The sequence below is a fragment of the Amphiprion ocellaris genome, chromosome 6, assembly GCF_022539595.1.
Source record: "Amphiprion ocellaris isolate individual 3 ecotype Okinawa chromosome 6, ASM2253959v1, whole genome shotgun sequence".
NCBI lineage: Eukaryota > Metazoa > Chordata > Actinopteri > Pomacentridae > Amphiprion > Amphiprion ocellaris.
The window spans coordinates 333,923-355,080 of NC_072771.1; the positions used below are offsets into that span (position 1 = coordinate 333,923).

General features: G+C 44.1%; 2 protein-coding genes across 7 annotated transcripts in view; both read right to left on the minus strand.

Moving 5' to 3' along the window:
- Window positions 1-1,892: 1,892 nt before the first annotated feature.
- On the minus strand, window positions 1,893-16,175 carry LOC111586833 (rap guanine nucleotide exchange factor 1-like). 2 transcript variants are annotated; one of them, XM_023296651.3, is made up of 23 exons: window positions 14,979-16,175; window positions 14,651-14,784; window positions 13,119-13,330; window positions 12,890-13,046; window positions 12,564-12,757; window positions 9,598-9,703; window positions 9,318-9,369; window positions 8,697-8,801; window positions 8,222-8,326; window positions 7,744-7,925; window positions 7,628-7,668; window positions 7,130-7,247; window positions 6,977-7,052; window positions 5,677-5,761; window positions 5,191-5,274; window positions 4,892-5,080; window positions 4,724-4,808; window positions 4,423-4,517; window positions 4,183-4,261; window positions 3,780-3,881; window positions 3,611-3,708; window positions 3,068-3,208; window positions 1,893-2,952 (listed from the first exon to the last, which is right to left on the minus strand). In XM_023296651.3, exons 1-23 carry the CDS (start codon window positions 15,004-15,006, stop codon window positions 2,817-2,819), a joined length of 2,604 nt encoding a protein of 867 aa, XP_023152419.1. In that variant the 5' UTR covers window positions 15,007-16,175; the 3' UTR covers window positions 1,893-2,816. The 2 variants fall into 2 exon arrangements, with proteins under 2 accessions (XP_023152419.1, XP_023152418.1); XM_023296650.3 differs by having other exon boundaries at window positions 8,222-8,380.
- Window positions 16,176-16,310: 135 nt separating this feature from the next.
- Window positions 16,311-21,158, minus strand: part of LOC111586503 (dynamin-1-like) — a 32,719-nt gene continuing 27,871 nt past the window's right edge. For 3 of the 5 annotated variants that reach the window (XM_055011814.1, XM_055011813.1, XM_055011815.1), the window contains one exon: window positions 16,311-18,425. In XM_055011814.1, coding sequence (XP_054867789.1) covers window positions 18,365-18,425 — 61 coding nt within the window. In that variant the 3' untranslated portion in view covers window positions 16,311-18,364. The other 2 variants (XR_008602108.1, XM_055011816.1) reach the window with 2 other exon arrangements.

Consider the following 21,158-nt stretch of genomic DNA (forward strand, 5'->3'; position numbering starts at 1 on the left):
TGCTTCGAATCACCTGATTGGTTCGGTTTGTTATGTGAATCACTCCGCGGGATCGAGTGTTCCGGGATAGGAGATCCCTATTTAGTGTTGTTCATTTGAATTGTTTTTCGCAGAGTAGGTTGTTTTTTTTCCTGTTGTTGCCGTGATTTGCTTTGAGAGAGTAGTATGTCAGATTTCGTATTTCGTAGAGAACAGATAGATAGATATAGTATATATATATATATAAACATATATATATATATATATATATATATATATATATATATATATATATATATATTCCCAACTCACCACCCCCATGCCACAACATCTGGCACAGAACCTTGTCAGGTACTTAGCTGACAGACTACAAACCAAAGAAAAAACAGTTCACTGACTGTTGCTACACTTGTGGCTCTGCAGTTCAAAACTTTTGGATTCACCAATCAGAGTGGCAGCCAGTGTGAAAGAACGTTTAATAACAGAATGCACAACAATTAACATAAAGAATACCAAGCAGCAGTCATCTACGTCACAAGCACCACCACAGCCTCATCCTCCACCACCAGCAGCACCTTCCACAGGTATTTTTTTTCTCTTCTGAATCGGGAATGACTGACATTTCTGGTGATGATGATGATGATCTTCAATATTTTTCAGTTCAACTGTGGAGCCTATTGGACGAAGACGCAAGTAGAGCCTGGCAAATGCAAAGCGCCACAGCGAATGCAATTGTAGAAATAACGGCAGACCCACTGGCTTACTGGGCAACCCACAAAACCGTTTACCCAAACTTGTACAATGGAGCCAAACATTTCCTGTGTACCTCAGCCTCATCTGTGCCATGTGAACAGGTTTTTTTTCTAAGGCTGGGGAGATAGTGAGTAAAAGAAGGAACAGCTTGAATCCCAATTATTTCTCAATAAAAACTCATAACCAGTTACATAAGCACACCCTCTTTACTGACCTCTTTACCAATTAATCCCAAGACATACTTTGCCAAAATCCATAATAATCCATATAATCTTTATTTGCACCAGCCCCATGTGAAAATGACATCAGTCTGTATTTGTAGAGCATCTCATGAATGGAGCAGCACCGTTTAAATGTTTCATAACACAGAATATAAGTGAAGAGTATATAGGGTTACAGACAAACATGGCAAATAAGAAACATGCTCTTCAATAGTTATTGTCATTATTATTACTAGTAATATTATTTTTGTGTCCACTAGAACCTATACAATATTCTAGTGTAGTCAAAGAGGAATGTGTGCATGGCGAATCAAATCCAAAACAATCCATGAACCAGTCAGTAACATGAATCGATTGCACTTCATTTTATTGACCACTAGATGTCCTACTCGAGCACTGTGTGTCATTGAGGCCTCGCGTAATGAACCATGTTTTGAATGAAGTGTCGAAGCTTCAACAAAGCCTCGATCAGCCATCACTGCCTGACTGGTCCGCTCGTCGCTCTGCAGTACAGCCTGCAGTTACCATGGAAACAGCAGCAGCCGTTCGTTTCATCCATTTTCTGCTTTTCCTCATCATCAGAGGTAGAACCTGTTTATTTAGTTTATTTACAGGGAGAACAGCTGGAATTAAGAACTAAAGTAACAACACATTATTTACATTAAATTCATATTTATTAAACTTTCATGATGTACAGTTTATGTATTTCTGTATTTATGATTTTATTTTGATTAGATTTATCTTGCTTTTATTTCATTTATTTCATTTTATTTGTATTTTACTACATTGCATCTGTGGGTTTTATTAATGAACTGTTTCCTGTCATCTTTATCTTTCAGCTTATTTTGAAATCCAGTCAGCGGATGTTCTTCATCATAAACTGAATTTAAAAGTTTAACTCTTCAACTCTTTCAGTTTTACAGAAACAGCAGACACAAAGCCGGAATACTGACATTTATTAATGAGGTTTTATCCTTCAGCCAATCAGGTGAAAGCAGGTGAATTAAACTGTCGTCAGTAGATGGTAACCGGCTTCTCTGATTGGTTCCTGAAGAGGCTTCTCCTTCTTCAAGGTTCTTCCTCAGTTCGACCAGACTGATGATCCCAGAGAGGAGTTCACCTGCAGCACCAGGCTATGAGCTAACCCTGGCTAACACTAGCTAGCACCAGGCTAACACCAGCTAACACCTAGCTAACACCAGCTAGCACCAGGCTAACACCAGCTAACACCTGGCTAACACCAGCTAGCACCAGGCTAACACCAGCTAGCACCAGGCTATGAGCTAACCCAGGCTAACACCAGCTAGCATCAGGCTACGAGCTAACCCTGGCTAACACCAGCTAGCATCAGGCTACGAGCTAACCCAGGCTAACACCAGCTAGCACCAGGCTAACACCAGCTAACACCTGGCTAACAACAGCTAGCACCAGGCTAACACCAGCTAACACCTGGCTAACAACAGCTAGCACCAGGCTAACACCAGCTAACACTAGGTTAGCTAGCTGATACTGTTCTGTCAGTGGACACCTGCTTATTAACATGATATTATCCAGGTGAGCTGGAGGGACTTTGAACACCTGAAACTCCTGTCAGTCTCGTAGAACTGAAGAAGAACCTTGGATGAAGGTGGAACCTAAAGAGACGTCCAGGTGTTTCTACTAAAAGGTTAGCATCCTGCTAACATGATGAAGGTTTGAGGATCCTCCAGAGCCGTTTGGTTCCTGTTCAGGTGAGCAGTAGGTATGTCCACCTGAGGTAGCTATCTGTTAGCTCAGTTCCTGTCCTGGTCTTAATGATGCCCCCTTGTGGAGGTGTCCCTGATTGGTCAGCAGCTGTGTGACACGCTGCTGTGTCATAACGGCTCATCTCTGATTGGCTCGAGGAGCGTTCTTTGGGCGGATCCTGAGGGAGAGTTCCCACAGCGCCTCCTCTGCCAGGTGATCGCTGAAGTCATTGAAGAAGGAAATGATGTCATCGTCAGGCTGCAGAGAGTAGCGGCTGCAGAGAAGGACACGCTCAGTACACAATAATGCTGCAGTACTGCAATACACACTAATACTGCAGTAATACTACAACCCTGGTAATGCAGATGATAGTACTGCAGGTAACTGACACTTGCTGGTAGCTCCTCAGAGTGTCCAGGATGTTGAACTGCTGCCAGCGTTTGGAAAAGTTCACCTTTGAACCCTGTGATGTCATCAAGAAGTCAGGATTCCCCAGGTGGACAAAGGTCAAGTCCTGAAGAATCAAACCCCTGAACAGAGAGACAGACAGGTGAGAGAGGGACAGGTGAGAGAGACAGACAGGTACAGTGTCAAATGATTTGTTATATATAGGGGCATTAACCTACAGGTAAGGTATATATAGGTATTAACCTACAGGTAGGGTATATATAGGGGAATTAACCTACAGGTAGGGTATATATTGGAGAATTAACCTACAGGTAGGGTATATATAGGGGCATTAACGTACAGGTAGGGTATATATAGGTATTAACCTACAGGTAGGGTATATATAGGGGCATTAACCTACAGTTAGGGTATATATAGGGGCATTGGCCTACAGGTAGGGTATATATAGGGGAATTAACCTACAGGTAGGGTATATATTGGGGGAATTAACCTACAGGTAGGTATATATAGGGGCATTAACCTACAGGTAGGGTATACAGGGAGGTTCCACCTCAGCCAGAGCTGCTCTGTAGGCTCTGAAAGAAGACGAGCTGTCGATCAGAGAGCTGAAGTCCTCCAGAGCCTGAGAACAAAACAACAACTAATTATCTTCTGATTACAACCAGTCGATCCAACTACTGATCCTGAACCAACCTCAGAGGTGCTTCTCTGCCAGTCTAGGCGGCGCAAGGGGGCGGAGTCAAGTGCTGACAGGATGGACAGGTACGAGTTAAAGTTGTTCAACTTTCTCAGGTTCTGCAAGAAAACACAGGTGGATAGGTTCTAATGTAAGCTGATGATTCCAGGTGCTGCAGAGTGTAAACCTGCTGGTGGGGTATAAATTCTGGGTTTACAAACCTACTGGTGGGGTATAAATACTGGGTTTACAAAGCTACTGGTGGGGTATAAATACTGGGTTTACAAAGCTACTGGTGGGGTATAAATACTGGGTTTATAAACCTACTGGTGGGGCATATATACTCGGTTCATATACATCACTACATGCTATTGCTCCAGGATATAGTCAGACTCCAGTATGCTTCATGTAAATAGTCACCTTCATGATCTTGAGGAACTTGAGCAGCAGCTTCTCTCGGTCCTGAGGTTTGTCCTGAAGGATGATGACTGAACGAACCCTGAAACCAAACACAGCTGATTAGTCATTTCATCAGTAACCAGTAGGAACCGTCCTGGACCCAGAAAACAGAACCCAGAGGACAGAACCCAGAGAGACCCGGAGCTGATCTATCTCCAGCAGATGGACGTTCTCAGCAGAGTGCTGAGGATCAGCGTTTACCAGAAGGAGACGTTGTTGAAGTGTTGAGTGAACTCCGTCAAGTTTGGACTCTTCTCCTCATTCTGCTCCTTCGACCACAGCAGCACCTCTGGAAGCTACACAGGTGAGACAGACAGGTGAGACAGACAGGTGAGACAGACAGGTGAGACAGGCAGGTGAGATGCAGACAGGTGAGGCAGGCAGGTGAGATGCAGACAGGTGAGACAGACAGGTGAGATGCAGACAGGTGAGACAGACAGGTGAGATGCAGGCAGGTGAGACAGGCAGGGGAGACAGGCAGGTGAGACAGACAGGTGTTTACCTGGATTTTGTAGAATAGCTCAGAGTCCAGCAGAGTCAGCTGTTCAGCTAAATCCTGACTCCTGAAGTCCAGAAGAGTTCCTGGTCTGAAGTAGAGAAGGAGAGAAACATGAAAAATGGACCAATCACAGCATACCACGTCTTCGTCCAATCAGGTGAGAGAGCTTACCTGGCTGCCACACCTTTGGCAGCAAGTGGGCGGAGTGACTGAGGACAGCCAATCAGCTGCCACCTCTTCTCCATCTTGGACAGGATGTTGGAGTGCAGCTGGTGGGCGTGTCCCAGCTCTCCACCAATCAGAAGGCTGAACACTAGGTCCATCAGCAGCGACAGCAAATCAGACTCCAGCTCGGTGGTGCTGCACACATGACCAAAAGTATGTGGAAGTTACATGGCTGAAAACCTCGGACTGGTTCAGGTGTGTGTCTGATCCTCTGATTGGTTCAGGTGTATCTCAGTGAGTCTCACCAGAGTTCTTCCACCACTCTGTCCAGCAGGTGAAAGGTGTTTCTGGCGGCTGCAGGCTCTTGTCTGTCACACAGGTGTCTGTACGTGGCGATGGTTAAAGATTCACAGCAGACAGACGGACACTGAGATTGTGAGTTTGGTAAAATACCTGGATACCTGCGGTACACACCTGTCCTACACACCTGTCCTATACACCTGTCTTATACACCTGTCCTACATACCTGTCCGACACACCTGTCCTACACACCTGTCTTATACACCTGTCCTACACACCTGTCCGACACACCTGTCCGACACACCTGTCCGACACACCTGTCCTACACACCTGTCCATGCTGTTGGTGCCGTTATTATCAGGAGACTTCAGAGCTCCTTGTCTTTCCAGGTTTCTTTGCTGTTAGTATTTCAGAGTATGAAGTGTAACTGATCCCGGTCTGACCAGAGCTCAGGTGTTTACAGGTAAGTTCATTCAGGTGTTTCAGGATATCGGTGCTGCAGTTTGCTGATGACGTCATTTGGGCCGATGAAGCTTCTGTAGGTGCAGAGGAAGGCTTCACAGTACAGGTCCTGCTCTAAGGACACACATTCACCTCAGGTAAATAAGTTAGTACCTCAGGTAAATAAGTTAGTACCTTAGGTAAATAAGTTAGTATCAGGTAAATAAGTTGGTATCTCAGGTAAATAAGTTAATATCAGGTAAATAAGTTAATATCTTAGGTAAATAAGTTAGTATCAGGTAAATAAGTTGGTATCTCAGGTAAATAAGTTAATATCAGGTAAATAAGTTGATATCTTAGGTAAATAAGTTAGTACCTTAGGTGAATAAGTATCTCAGGTAAATAAGTTAGTATCAGGTAAATAAGTTTGTATCTCAGGTACATACGCTAGTACCTCAGGTAAATGAGTTAGCATCAGGTAAATACGCTAGTACCTCAGGTAAATAAGTTAGTATCTCAGGTAAATAAGGTAGTATCAGGTACATAAGTTAGTATCTCAGGTGAATAAGTTAGTATCAGGTAAATAAGTTAGTATCTCAGGTAAATAAGGTAGTATCAGGTACATAAGTTAGTATCTCAGGTGAATAAGTATCAGGTAAATAAATTAGTACCTCAAGTAAATAAGTTAGCATCAGGTAAATAAGTTAGTATCAGGTACATAAGTTAGTATCTCAGGTAAATAAGTTAGTATCAGGTAAATGAGTTAGTATCAGGTAAATAAGTTTATATCTCAAGTAAATACGCTAGTACCTCAGGTAAATAAGTTAGTACCTCACATAAATAAGTTAGTATCAGGTAAATAAGTTAGTATCTCAGGTAAATAAGTTAGTATCAGGTAAATAAGTTAGTATCAGGTACATAAGTTAGTATCTCAGGTAAATAAGTTAGTACCTCAGGTAAATAAGTTAGTACCTCAAGTAAATAACTTAGTATCAGGTAAATAAGTTAGTATCAGGTACATAAATTAGTATCTCGGTTAAATAAATTAGTGTCAGGTACATAAGTTAGTATCTCAGGTAAATAAGTTAGTATCAGGTACATAAGTTAGTATTAGGTAAATAAGTTACCATCAGGTAAATAAGTTAGTATCAGGTAAATAAGTTTGTATCTCAGGTAAATAAGTTTGTATCTCAGGTAAATAAGTTTGTATCTCAGGTAAATAAGTTTGTACCTCGGGTAAATAAGTTTGTATCTCGGGTAAATAAGTTAGTACCTCGGGTAAATAAGTTATTTCCTCGGGTAAATAAGTTTGTATCTCAGGTAAATAAATGTCTTGTGTAAATAACTCACTGCTTACTGGTGCTGCTGTGGCGTGGACCAATAGGATCTCAGGAGAGGCTGCCTTCACATCTGGCCCCTCTTCCTCCTGAGTCAGAGGTTAGAGGTTAGAGGTCAGCGGTCAGAGGTCAGGGTTCAGGGGTCAGAGGTCAAAGGTCAGAGTACCTCGGCCTTCATGGTGATTCTGTGGAGGATCTCCTGCTGGTTGGTCAGGATCACCTCCTCCACCTCCTCCACCTCCTCCTCACTGTCCCTCTCTGCTCCTCCTGGATCCTGCTGGGCTCTATGAAAGGAAAATCACCTGTAAGCTGTGAGGTGGACAATCTGTGACAAACCCAGGTGTATACAGGTGTGTACAGGTGTGTATAGTAGTATACAGGTGTGTATGGGTGTGTACAGGTGTATACAGATGTGTATAGTAGTATGCAGGTGTGTATAGGTGTATACAGGTGTGTACAGGTGTATCCAGCAGTATAAAGGTGTGTACAAGTGTGTACAGTAGTATAAAGGTGTGAACAGGTGTGTACAGGTGTATACAGGTGTGTACAGGTATGTACAGGTTTATACAGGTGTCTACAGGTCTGTACATGTGTCTACAGGTGTGTACAGGTGTGTATAGGTGTATACAGGTGTGTACAGGTGTGTACAGGTGTAATGTCTCACCTGTCTGCGCTGTGACGTTTAGGTTGTGTATCTGCTGAATCCTGATGATGACAAAAACAAGACGATCAGTGAGTTGAGGCCAGAATCAAGCAGAAGCGAAACCACCTCATCTCTACCTGCTGCTTCATCTTCGGTGGGAGAGCAGGAGCTGGGAGCTGCTCAGGTGAGGGGGCGGAGTCTGTGTCCAGGTGAGAGTGTGACGACTGGTCCATTTCCCGCTGCCTGCTGTTGTACCTCTTATAGAAACTGACAGCTGATTGGTTGGAGTAGGACGAACAGAACTGAAGGTACTGATGGACTGGAGAAAGACAGGTAGATAGACAGACAGGTAGACAGACAGACAGACAGACAGACAAGCAGACAGACAGGTGGACAGACAGACAGACAGACAGGTAGACAGACAGACAGACAGATAGAGAGGTGGACAGACAGACAGACAGACAGGTAGACAGACAGACAGACAGATAGAGAGGTGGACAGACAGACAGACAGACAGGTAGACAGACAGACAGACAGATAGAGAGGTGGACAGACAGACAGGTTATTACAGACCTCAGCGTACTGATCACTGATCAGCTCTGCAGTTTCACTCACTGTGTCGTTTCTTCTCGGGGAGGGGGGGCGGAGTCTTGCTGGGGGACAGAGGGGAGGAGCCAGCTTCATCATCACCAGTGACATCACTGTGGGCGGGGCTCTGACCTGGAGGGGCGGAGTCAAATCCAAAGGAAGGAAGGGTCTGAGAGAGGGTCATTCCTGAAGGACAGATACAGCAGAGAGAGAGTCAGACAGACAGACAGACAGACACGTGGACAGACAGACAGACAGACAGGCGGACAGACAGACAGACAGACAGGTGGACAGACAGACAGGCGGACAGACAGACAGGTGGACAGACAGACAGACAGACAGACAGACGGACAGATAGGTGGACAGACAGGTGGACAGACAGACAGGCGGACAGACAGACAGGTGGACAGACAGGTGGACAGACAGACAGACAGACAGACAGACAGACAGACAGACGGACAGACAGGTGGACAGACAGACAGACAGACAGGTGTGTCCTCACCTGCGGTGCTGCGTCGTCTCTTCTCTGGAAGGGCAGGGGCCAGAGGGGGCAACGTCTCCGAGGACGACAGGTCTGTGAGGAGGAAGTCGTAATCCGGGTCGTCCTCTGAGGACGAGACACTGAGAGTCACAACTAGAACCAGAACCAGAACTAGAACTAAAACCAGAACCAGAACAAGATTAAGAACCAGAACTAGAACTAGAACCAGAACCTGAACCAGATTAAGAACCAGAACTAGAACTAGGAACAGAACCAGAACTAGAACCACATCAGAACCATCCATCCATCTTCCATCCATCCATCATCCATCCATCATCCATCCATTTATCCATCCATCCATCATCCATCCATCCATCCATCCATCCACCATCCATCCATCCCTCCTTCCCTCCATGTGGATATTTCTATATTCTGTAAAATATTCTAATAATTTAAAATATTAGATTTAGCTCTAATCCACAGTCCTCCAAATGAAAACTAAAGAAATGCTTAAAATATTTTACTTCACGTGTCCTAAGTCTAGAATATAACAGATATTCACTTTCTGAAACATCTGCAAATGGAGAAATAATGAAAGAAAAAACTTTCTAATTTTCTGAGATGCTCCAGTGTGTTTGTTACCACAGAGTTTGTTCTGAGCAGAACGTTGTTTGAAACTGTCGTCCTCACACTCCTGAAAACACACACACACACACACACACACACACACACACACACACACACACACACACACACACAGACACATTATTAAACAGAGCGTGTGTTCATAGAAATAGCAGATCAATAAATAAACATGCTGATTTGAATTTTAAAATAAAAGACAAATAGACAACGTAGAGACATGTTTCCATGGCAACTTCATGGTCATATGTCAATAAAAACGTGAATCACATGCACACACCTGTCGGTCCACTTCAGGCTCTCGTCTCCATGGTGCTACTATGGCAACCCTGCAGGGGGCGGGGCCTGAGGATGACTGACGCTTCTTTGGAGGCAAAGCTGGAGGACTGAGACAGACAGAGAGGTACAGACAGACAGACAGACAGACAGACAGGTGCAAACAGACAACCAGGCAGGTACAGACAGACAGACAGACAGGTGCAAACAGACAGACAGACAGGTACAGACAGACAGATATTAATTGCAGTTATTTAATAATTCTCAGAACATAAAGAGTACTTGACCGGAACAGGAGGAGGCTCCACCTGATGGAACTCTGAGGAACTACAGCTGATCTATTAATATGATATTAATAATCTACCTATAGTATTATTAATCCATCTATAGTATTAAACAGCTGGTCTGTGATGCGTTTTCTGTCATGCTGCTCTTATTAATTAATAGATTTTTAATTGGTTCTTATTAACAGCAGAACATAGATTAATTTTTTACATTCTGGTCTGTAGTTTGTGGAGAACAATGTGTTTTTACTCCTATTTATTAAAGAAAAAAAATAATATTAGTTTTAATACAGGAAGTCTTTCATAGCTCCACTAACTGGGAAATATATTTGGACTATGTGTCATAAATAATGTATTTCTGTGAGTTTAAATATTAATATATTATTAACACTGGGAGAGTTTTAGCATTAACCGAGTTCTCCTTCAGGACGCTCTGGTTCCACAGAGCTGCAGAACTTAGCCCCAGTAAACAACCTTCAGTATGTTCTCCTGTTTGGGTTCTTTTAGTTCTGCTGTGAAGAAACTGTTGTCTGTAAAACTTCTCCTTCCTCTTTTTCTCTTTCTTGCAGTTGAGAAAGACAGGAAGTGGTGGGGGCAGAGTGTGATGTGTGCTGTCGTTCTGCTTCCTGTTTCACCCACAGATCTATTTCTGCACACGCTCAGTAGATGACTGTTGGTTCCTGTGCAGCTGAGAGGCCGACGGAGGCCGGATTAGTTAACATGAAGAGCTGCTGGTCTCTGCTGCTTCTAGATCAGTTTAATATGAAGAGCTGCTGGTCTCTGCTGCTTCTATATCAGTTTAATATGAAGAGCTGCTGGTCTCTGCTGCTTCTAGATCAGTTTAATATGAAGAGCTGCTGGTCTCTGCTGCTTCTAGATCAGTTTAATATGAAGAGCTGCTGGTCTCTGCTGCTTCTAGATCAGTTTAATATGAAGAGCTGCTGGTTTCTGCTGCTTCTACATCAGTTAAACATGAAGAGCCGGCGGTCTCTGCTGCTTCTACATCAGTTTAATATGAAGAGCCGCTGGTTTCTGCTGCTTCTAGATCAGTTTAACATGAGGAGCTGCTGGTCTCTGCTGCTTCTAGATCAGTTTAATATGAAGAGCTGCTGGTCTCTGCTGCTTCTACATCAGTTTAATATGAAGAGCTGCTGGTCTCTGCTGCTTCTAGATCAGTTTAATATGAAGAGCCGCTGGTTTCTGCTGCGTCTAGATCAGTTTAACATGAGGAGCTGCTGGTCTCTGCTGCTTCTAGATCAGTTTAATATGAAGAGCCGCTGGTCTCTGCTGCTTCTACATCAGTTTAATATGAAGAGCTGCTGCTTCCTTCTGCCTGTTTCTGTCCAGAGTTCAATGTAGCTCGACGTTCTGATTCTAACAAACTGTTCTGATGTGATTTTTCTTTCAATCTATTCTACATTTTGTTCAGTTAGAGTATTCATGTTGGGCAGGGGTGTCCAACATGTGGCCCCCGGGCCAAAAGCGGCCCTCCAGAGGGTCTAATCCGGCCCTCAAAGTGTAAAAATTCCAGAGAAGACATTAACTACAGATTGCAAATTAGTAAAACTATAAATTTAAAATAATTTCTAGACCATGACAAGTTGTTTGGATCAGAAAGTAAAATACTAGATTGTTCATTGTTCTTTTTTGTAATATTTTGTCTTGTTTTTTTGTCTGATGTTTGTTGTTTGGTTCTCATTTTTGTTGTTTTGTTTCTCGTTTGTTGTTTTGTGTTTAATTTCTGTCATTTTGTGTTTAATTTTTATCATTTTGTGTCTCATTTTTGACATTTTGTCTTAATTTTTTGTCATTTTGTGCTCAATTTTTGTTGTTTTGTTTCTTGTATTTGTCATTTTGTGTTTTTTTTTGTCTCGCTTGTGTCGTTTGTCTAATTTTATTGTCTCATTTTTGTAATATTTTGTCTTGTTTTTGTTGTATTTTTGTCAGATTTTTGTTCTCATATTTTTTGTCATTTTGCATGTCCTTTTTGTCTCGTTTGTGGATTTTGTTTTATTTTTGTCATTTTGTGGTTTTTTTGACTCTCTTGAGTTTTTTGTTTTTTTGTTTTGTTTCTCGCTTTTGCCATTTTTTTGTCTTGTTTTTGTCATTTGTCTCATTTTTGTCATTTTGTAACTTTTTTGTCAAATTTTTTGCCTCTTTTTTATTTTGTTTTGTGTCGTTTGTCTCATTTTTTGTAATTTTGTTTCTTGATTTTGTCATTTTGTGTCTCATTTTTGTAATTCTTTGTCTTGTTTTTGTTGTTTTTTTGTCTTTTTTTGCTGTTTGTCTCACGTATTTGTTGTTTTCTCTCTCATTTTTGTAATTTTGTGTTTCTTTTTTGTCTTGCTCGTGTTTTTTGTCTTATTTTTGTCATTTTGTGTTTTTCTTTATTCATTGTTTTGTGTAGCATTTTTGTTGTTGTTGTTTCACACTTTTGTCATTTTTTGTCCCGTTTGGGTAATTTTTTTGTCCCATTTGTGTAATTTTTGTCTCGTTTTGTGTCGATCTGTAACTTTTATGTCAAATTTTTTGTCTTTTTGTTTTTCTTTGTGTCGTTTGTCTCATTTTGTAATATTTTGTCTTGTTTTTGTTGTTTTTTGTCTGTTTAAAAGTAAAATGCTACACTGTTGGGGTTAGTGTGATGTCAGAGTAAATATCAGCCAATCAGATGCGAGCTCGGACTCACCTCTGGCCTGGGGGGAGGGGCTCTGGGAGGGGCATCGGAGGTTTGGGCGGAGCTAAAACGGTCTCCTCCTCCCCATCTGTCCATGTCCAGTCAGGTGTCACCGTGTTGTCTGACTGTCCCATGGCAGGCTGCGATTGGACAGGAGACAAGGGGGCGGAGCCATCTTGTCTCTCTGCAGCCAATCGAACCAGCTCCTGATGGAAACGAGATCCAAAGAGATCACGAGACAGGACATGAGAGAACAAGAGGAGACACTCAGAACCAAACAACAGGACATATGAAGAAGAGAACAGACAGCAGGACATCAGACTGGACCTGGTCCTCACCTTGACACCGTCCAGCACGGCCCTGATCACCGTGGTGACGCTCTCCGTGGACTCCTTGTTGCCGTGGGCAATGCCCTGCAGCATCACCTGGTCGGCCCAGCGAATCAGCTGAGCCAGAGAGCCGTAGAGACGTGCGAGACAGACGGAGATGGTCTTACTGTGGGGAGGACAGACAGGTGAGCTGAGACACTCTGAGGTCCTCGTTGAGACGCCAGCAGGTGGAACTTACCTGTTGTGCAGGTGTGGCTCCAGCTGGACCAGAGTCTGGACCGCCTCCAGGACGCCAGAGGATGCCCCGCCCAGCAGCCGGCCCACCACCGACTGGTCCAGGACCAGTTTGTCCCGGCCGGGCCTGTCCACTCCCAGTCTGTCCACCAGAGCTTTGAAGTACTGCAGGGAGCTGAGGACGGCCCGCTGCTGGTCCACCAACACACCACCCGCCTGACAAACACAACCTTCATGAACAACATTACCCACCAACCCACACTGCTGATGATGTCACAGTGATGTCATGTTCAGACCGTCACATCAGCTGCATTTCTGTTGTCTTTCAAGAAATGTCATCTCATCATACCGCCACCTCCGCGCTTCACTGTCAGGACCATGCATCCACTGTGGTAGTCCTGGTCAGGGTCTCACCAAACATCTGGACTCCATCTGAGCCCAACTCTTCATCTGACCACAGAATGTTCTCCAACATCCATCAGGGTTCTTCTCATGTTCTTCAGCAAACTTTCATCTGGAAGTTTAGTTCTGACCAGCAACCAGGTTTAGTTCTGGTTCTCCGTCCAAAGAGTTTGATGTTCTTAAGGTTCCTTCACACTGTCTGAGCTTCACACTAACTCTGGTTTCCATGGAGAACCCCTGAACCAAGTCTGAAGCAGCTGCCATCTGTTTTTACAGCTGGATGGAGAAAGTAGTTCACTGTCTGTGGAGTCATTTTAGAAGCTCTGATTAGTGGAACTATGACTCCTTCTAGACCTCCTGATTAGTGGTACTATGACTCCTTCTAGACCTCCTGATTAGTGGAACTATGACTCCTTCTAGACCTCCTGATTAGTGGTACTAGGACTCCTTCTAGACCTCCTGATTAGTGGTACTATGACTCCTTCCAGACCTCCTGATTAGTGGGACTGTGACTCCTTGTAGACCTCCTGATTAGTAGTACTATGACTCCTTCTAGACCTCCTGACTAGTGGTACTGTGACTCCTTCTAGACCTACTGACTAGTGGTACTGTGACTCCTTCTAGACCTCCTGATTAGTGGTACTATGACTCCTTCTACACCTCATGATTAGTGGTACTGTGACTCCTTCTAGACTTCCTGATTAGAGGTACTGTGACTCCTTCTAGACCTCCTGATTAGTAGGACTGTGACTCCTTCTACACCTCCTGATTAGTGGTACTATGACTCCTTCTAGACATCCTGATTAGTGGTACTGTGACTCCTTCTAGACCTCCTGATTAGTGGTACTGACTCCTTCTAGACCTCCTGATTAGTGGAACTATGACTCCATCTAGACCTCCTGATTTCTGCTGACTCTGTGCTTCACTGGTTTTTAGTTTCTAACTGATCTTCCTGGATCTTTTCCATCTTTGTCGAGTCTCTCAGTCAGATGTTTCTCTTACTCTTTTCCATATGGAGCCGTGATGAAGACATAGATAGACCCGGTCCATAGGTCCAGGACTGACTTTGTATCACAGTGTGTGTCGCAGTGTGTGTTACAGTGTGTGTTGCAGTGTGTGTAACAGTGTGTGTACCTTGTGTTGCTGCAGGTGCAGGTCAGGTGGTTTGACTCTTTGACTCTCGGTGTTTTTGATTCGCTCAGAGCCTCTTATTCGCGGTGGGTGGAGCTTATCCTTCAACCTCAAAGTGAGAGACGCAAACTGGGAGGCTTAAGAGGACGACATCATCATCACCACCATCATCACCATCATCATCATATCACCATCATCATCATCATCATAACCATCATCATCACCATCTTCACCTCCACCACCATCATCATCATCATCAGTGATTGTTTTTAGCCTGCAGTAGCTAACAGCTAGCATGTGACACCAGACAGAGAAGAAGGAGGAGGCTTACCTGTCTTACTGTCAGCCCAGGAGGACATGTTTGCAGATAGACAGACAGACAGACAGACAGGTAGGTGGACAGACAGTTTAATCGTCTGTTTCTGGTTTTCTGTCGCTCTTTGTCCTGCAGCCGTCTGTCTTTTTCCGTCTGTCTTGTTTCCTCCTCGTCTTCCTCTTTCAGTCTCAGTTAAACTAGCTTCACGATGACGATGGTGGTTACCGTGGTAACTCTGGGTAATCCTGCAGCTCCACCTGCTGGCAGAAACCTACAGCACAGCTCCAAACCAAACACAACTCAGTCGACAGCAGAGAACCGACTGAACAGGTGGAGGAGTTACATATGTAGTGGGTTAATCAGTGGGTAAATTAGTGGATTCACAAGTGGATTAATTAGTACTAGTGAGGTCCTGGTTTAGTGGCTAATGATGCTTTATGAGTTAGTTTCATAATCAGTTTGTTTCGAATTAACAGTTAAAGATATAAATGAGACGAATCAGTGGACACGTTTCAGAACGAGTGACTGATGAGATAACGAGTCAGATCAAAGATGAGTGGATAACTTGGGTCCAGAGGTGGACAATGAGTAGATGAGTTAGTGTGATGTTTAGTTAATGAGTTAGTTAATGAGCTGGTTCATTAGTAACGAGTTGGCTGTGAGAGGATGACTTAGTTCCTGAACAACAACCTGAGTGAGATAAATAATGAGTGAGTTAGTACCTGAGTAGTTCAGGTAAAAAGTGACTTGGTGAATAAGTTGGTTTCTTTAGGGGTAAATCTTCTGGGGGTAGATCCTCTGGGGGTAGATCCTCTGGGGGTAAATCTTCTCGGGGTAGATCCTCTGGGGTACATCCTCTGGGGGTAGATCTTCTGGGGGTAGATCCTCTGGGGTAGATCATCTGGGGTAAATCCTCTGGGGGTAGATCCTCTGGGGGTAAATATTCTGGGGGTAGATCCTCTGGGGGTAAGTATTCTGGGGGTAGATCCTCGGGGTAGATCCTCTGGGGGTAAATCCTCTGGGGGTAGATCCTCTGGGGGTAAATCCTCTGGGGGTAGATCCTCTGGGGGTAGATCCTCTGGGGTCTCCTGGTCCTGGTGCTCTGGTTCTCCTGGGGCGGTTTGATGGAACCTCAGCAGTAGAACCTGCCTGAACCAGATTTGAAGGTTTGAAGGGCCATCAGCTCCGGTCATCACTGATTGGTTAATGAGGTCACATGTGCTGCTCCAATAAGAACGTCTCTCCTCTGTGGAACCTTTACTGAACTTATGAGTCACTGGAGAACCCAATAAGAGATCAGAGAACCCAGATGGGGGTTCTGCTCATAAAAACTCGACACTCGTAACGTTCATTCACACAGACTTTATTGGTGCTGACACGTCTGTCGGCCTGATCACATGACACTAAGATACACAGTAACAACACACATCCACACATGATAACACACACACACACACACACACACACACACACACACACACACACACACACACACACACACACACACACACTGGGGTGTGGGCCGCTGCATAATTCAGTTAATAAAAGATCTATATTCATGTAAACAGATTATATCTAACTTCACCATCATACAACACTGAGAGCTGAGTGAGCATGCTGACACCGAAACACGGGACCTCACGGCTAAAACACGGAAGCAGCTGAACGCAGCTCGACTACACAATCACCACGGCAACGATACACAAACAGATAGATCAGCAGGGTCTCTTCATACAGTCTGATTCAGGATGCATCGTATAGTCAGGACCAATCAATACAGCTGGATCAATACAGCTGGATCAATACAGCTGGATCAATACTGATCAATAGTGCTGGATCAATACCGATCAATACAGCTGGATCAATACAGCTGGATCAATACCAATTAATACAGCTGGATCAATACAGCTGGATCAATACCAATCAATACAGCTGGATCAATACAGCTGGATCAATACCGATCAATACAGCTGACTTTGCGACGCTTGCCTGCAGTTTAATCTTGCTACAAAGTTTTTATCTCCTGGATTCATTGATCAGATTGATTGACCAGGTTCATTGATCAAATCCCCATCAGCAGCTGAAATAACACTTTGAGAAATGAGTTAATCAAACATTTAGAACTGAAACACATCAGGAGAACCAAAAGTTCCACGACAACAGTAATAAGCATGATTTAGAACCTCGTTTACTGCTGGATCCTTCTAACCACAACAAACGGAACCAGTTAGAACTGACTGGAACCAGTAGAGCTATCTGGGATGAGCTGGAGCTACTTAGTACCAACAGGAACATTGTGGAAGCAGCTGGAACCGGTAAGAACCCCCCGAGGCCAGTAAGAGCACCAGTTGGAACTGAACAAGTTGCACTGGTCAAAAGGAACCAGGCAAAGCTGGAACCAGTTGGATCAAATTAGAACAATTTGAAGGGTGTTGGAGCAACTTAGTACCTACCGGAATAATTTAGAACCAGCTGGTACCAGTCAGAGCCAGCTGGAACCAATCAGAACCAGCTGCAGTGTTCTGGAACCAGTTAGAACCAAGACAAGAGTGTGTTGTACCAACTAAGAACAACTGGAACCAATCTGAAGTGCTTCACAGTATGTATCATCTGAGGCAAATCAGAACCAAGTGGAACCATTTCAAAGTAAAACCAGTTACAACCAGTAAGAGCCAGTGAGAGTCATTCAGAACCAGGTGGTGTCAGTTGGAACAACATATAACCAGTTGGACGAGGTTCTAACCAGATGTCAGTAGAACAGAACAGCATCTGGGATTTAATGTTCCCAAATCTAGAACCCAGTAGATTCTAGAGCCACTGAATCACATCCATCTGGTTGGAAACAGCTTCCATCTTACAAATAAGAACTGCAGAAAACAAATCAATCCATAAATAGACGAATAAATACTTCAGTTAAAACCATATTTAAACTTTACACTGTAAAGAAAAGTTCTCTCGGTGCTTCGAACTGAACATCTCAGTTCCACACGAGACCAAAAACATTAAAAACAATAAAAACACAACAGAGTGATGTAATCCCAGGAGCTGATCGAAGCGGAACCTCCAGGTCAGAGAGACGTTTTCACCTCCACAGCACAACGTTCTACAGCTGGTGGAATGTCACACAGACAGGCACCTGTCTCACCTCCCGACAGCAGACAGACAGTATTTACAGTCAGTATTGCAGAAGGAGTTTGCTGATCGTTGGCTATATAGTCATAATGTGCTCATCAATATTATTATTAGTAGTAAGGTTCACAGTAACACAGTTCAGCAGAGAACGTAGAACAGTTCAGTAGAGAACGTAGAACAGCTCAGTAGAGAACGTAGAACAGCTCAGTAGAGAACGTAGAACAGCTCAGTAGACAGTAGAACGGTTCTGCAGAGAACAAACACTGGGTTCAGCCCTCAATAGAAGACTGGGGACTCTCTCCGTGGGCGGGGCTACCTTTACTGGGACGACTGGGAAGAACAGCAACACAAAACAAACAAGGAGACAGAAAAGAAAAAGAACAGGAGTGAATCAAGGGCAGGAGAATAGGAGAACGGTTCCACTACAACCACTGGGAACCAGGTGGAACCAGTCAAACATGGTGACCAGTAAAGCTGATCTAAACCAGCTGGAACTGGTCCAAACCAGCTGGAACTACTTAGAGCCTGTTCAACCAGTTCCAGCTGCTGATTAGAACCAGTTGAAGTCAGGATGGCCCACTTATAGGGGCTTTCGACCGGGGTGGAGCCCGTTTGGAGTTGGAGCCAGTGCCCGACTCGGCGCTGGTTTTTTGTCTTTCCACCACCGGAGCTGCGGCTCCGGGCTCCAAAAACTGGGGCTTTTTCGGGCACCAACTCGTTGCTGGGCCAGAGGTGGCCAGAGTTGAGAGCCTAGCATGTCACGGGCAGGGGGCGGGGTGACATCTAAAAACATCTAAAAAGATAAACATAGATATGATCATCAACTTATTGCGCGTGTTTAACCGCTAAGTAATCAATGCAAGCGTAGTCGAAGCTAAGTAGCTAAGCTAACGCTAGCACGTTTACTGTTAAGTATCCAAACGTCTTTGATAATTACCTTTCTTCTCAAACGTGATCGCCGGGCATTGGAACGGCGACGCCGATGGGTAACCCCTAACAGAAGGTTTTGCTGTTCAGCGATGGCGAGACACACTAGCAAAGCCATGTACACCACTCCAATGAAGTCCTCCATTGTTGTTGTGTGGGTTTCCGTATGGCGTGAACGCTGTTGAACGGCTACGTACGCAGTACGTACACACGTTTTGTGGTGGCGCAATGACGCAGCTCCAACTTTGCTCCTTCTGAATGGAAACACAAACCTGTTCTGGGGCGGCACGAGATTTGAACCAAAAAAGCACTGGCTCTCAACTTTGAACCAACCTAGCACCTGGTGCTCTTTGGTCGAAAGCCCCTATTAGAGATAGCTGGAATGGAACTGGCTAGAACCACAGGAACCAGTACAACTAACTGGTTCTGATTGCAGGCCTTCAGAGACACATACAAAATGTTGGAACCAGAACATAATCAGTTGGGGAACAGGGAAAACAACAGGGTACAGTTTTAATGTATTCTATGAGAACCAAACAACTGATGCAGGGTTCTAAAGGATCCAGACGGAATGATCTATCATCCCAGTGAAGAACAGAAGATCAGGACTCTACTGACTGAACGGTTCTCTGACCAGCAGAACAAATGACTGCAGCTGAGAAGGATGAAACATTTACGAGTTAGAAAGTGACCTGAGCAAACACAGCGTGCACCGCTTTTACAGCTGTAAGAACCAGGAGGAACCCAGCAGGAACCAGGAGGAGCCAAAGCTACCCAGAGAGAACCTGTTGCACCACCCTGGAACCCTGGAGTATGTTAGAACAACAGGAACTGACTGGATCCAACTTACATTTAAACCAAGTGGAGCAAGTAGAAACTCGTTGGAGTCAGCTGAAAACATCAGGGTTCTTACCGGTGAAACCATCTGGAACTAAAGATATCCAGATGGCTGCTGTTGGTCCAGTACCCAGTTAGAACCAGATAGATCCATCAAAAGGAGTTTACATCCAACTAATACAGAAATATGTCCAAATCAGTGGAAGAAACTGGGACCTATTGAAACCAGAAAGAACCTGCTGCTAGTAACTGAAAAACAAGAACCTATTTGGAACCCACTGGACTTACAGGAAAGCAACCAGTAGGAACCTTGGGAACAGTAGATGGAACAAATTAAAAACCGAATCTAGATACAACCAGCTTGAGCTCTAGTATTAATAGCTGGAACCAGTTAGAACCAGTATGAGCTGCACCATATTGTGTTTGTGCTCCAGAACCTTGAGTAGAACATTAGTGAACATCAGCGGGGTCATCTGATCTGATGGCCAGTAAAACCAGTAAGAATTAACTGGTACCAGCTAAAACAAGCCAGAGCCAGTTGGAACCAACTGGGACCCATCAAAAGCTATTCTACACAGAACCACTTCAAACTATTTAGAATCATTTGGATCAAAGTAGAACCAGTATGGACCAGTATGGACCAATGTGGACCAGTATGGACCAGTATGAACCAGTGGGGACCAGTGTGGACCAGTATGGACCAGCCAGTTCAACCGGTTCTAGTTATTCAGAATTATCTGGAACCAGATAGTACTAGTTAGAACCACTTGGAACCAGCTGGAACTAGTTGCTGCTATGAGAACTTGATGGTATCAGTCAGTTTGGAACCAGCTGAAACCAGTTTGAAGTATGGGAAACCAGTCAAATCCAGTTTGATCCAGGTAATCAGAACTGGTTGGAACCAGCTGGAACCATATGTGGAACATCTGTGACCGTGACTGAGTCAGCTGGGTCATCTTATTTACCATCATATGTTTCATGTGCACACGTATGTGCCAATATTTCTGCATGTTAGTGTATTTTTGGGTATATTTTGTGTCTGTGTATATTTTGTGTTTGTGTGTATATTTTGTGTGTATATTGTGTGTCTGTGTATATTTTGTGTGTCTCTGTGTATTGTGTGTATTGTGTGTGTTGTGTGTATTGTGTGTACCGTGTGTCTGTGTGTGTTGTGTGTGTCTGTGTGGGGTCAGGGGGTGGAGTCAGAGGCGGGTCTGGAGGATCTGGGTGGAGATGCAGGAGCCCTCTGACTGGAGACAAACAAATAAAAGCGACAGAGAGACACAGTAACTGGTCGAT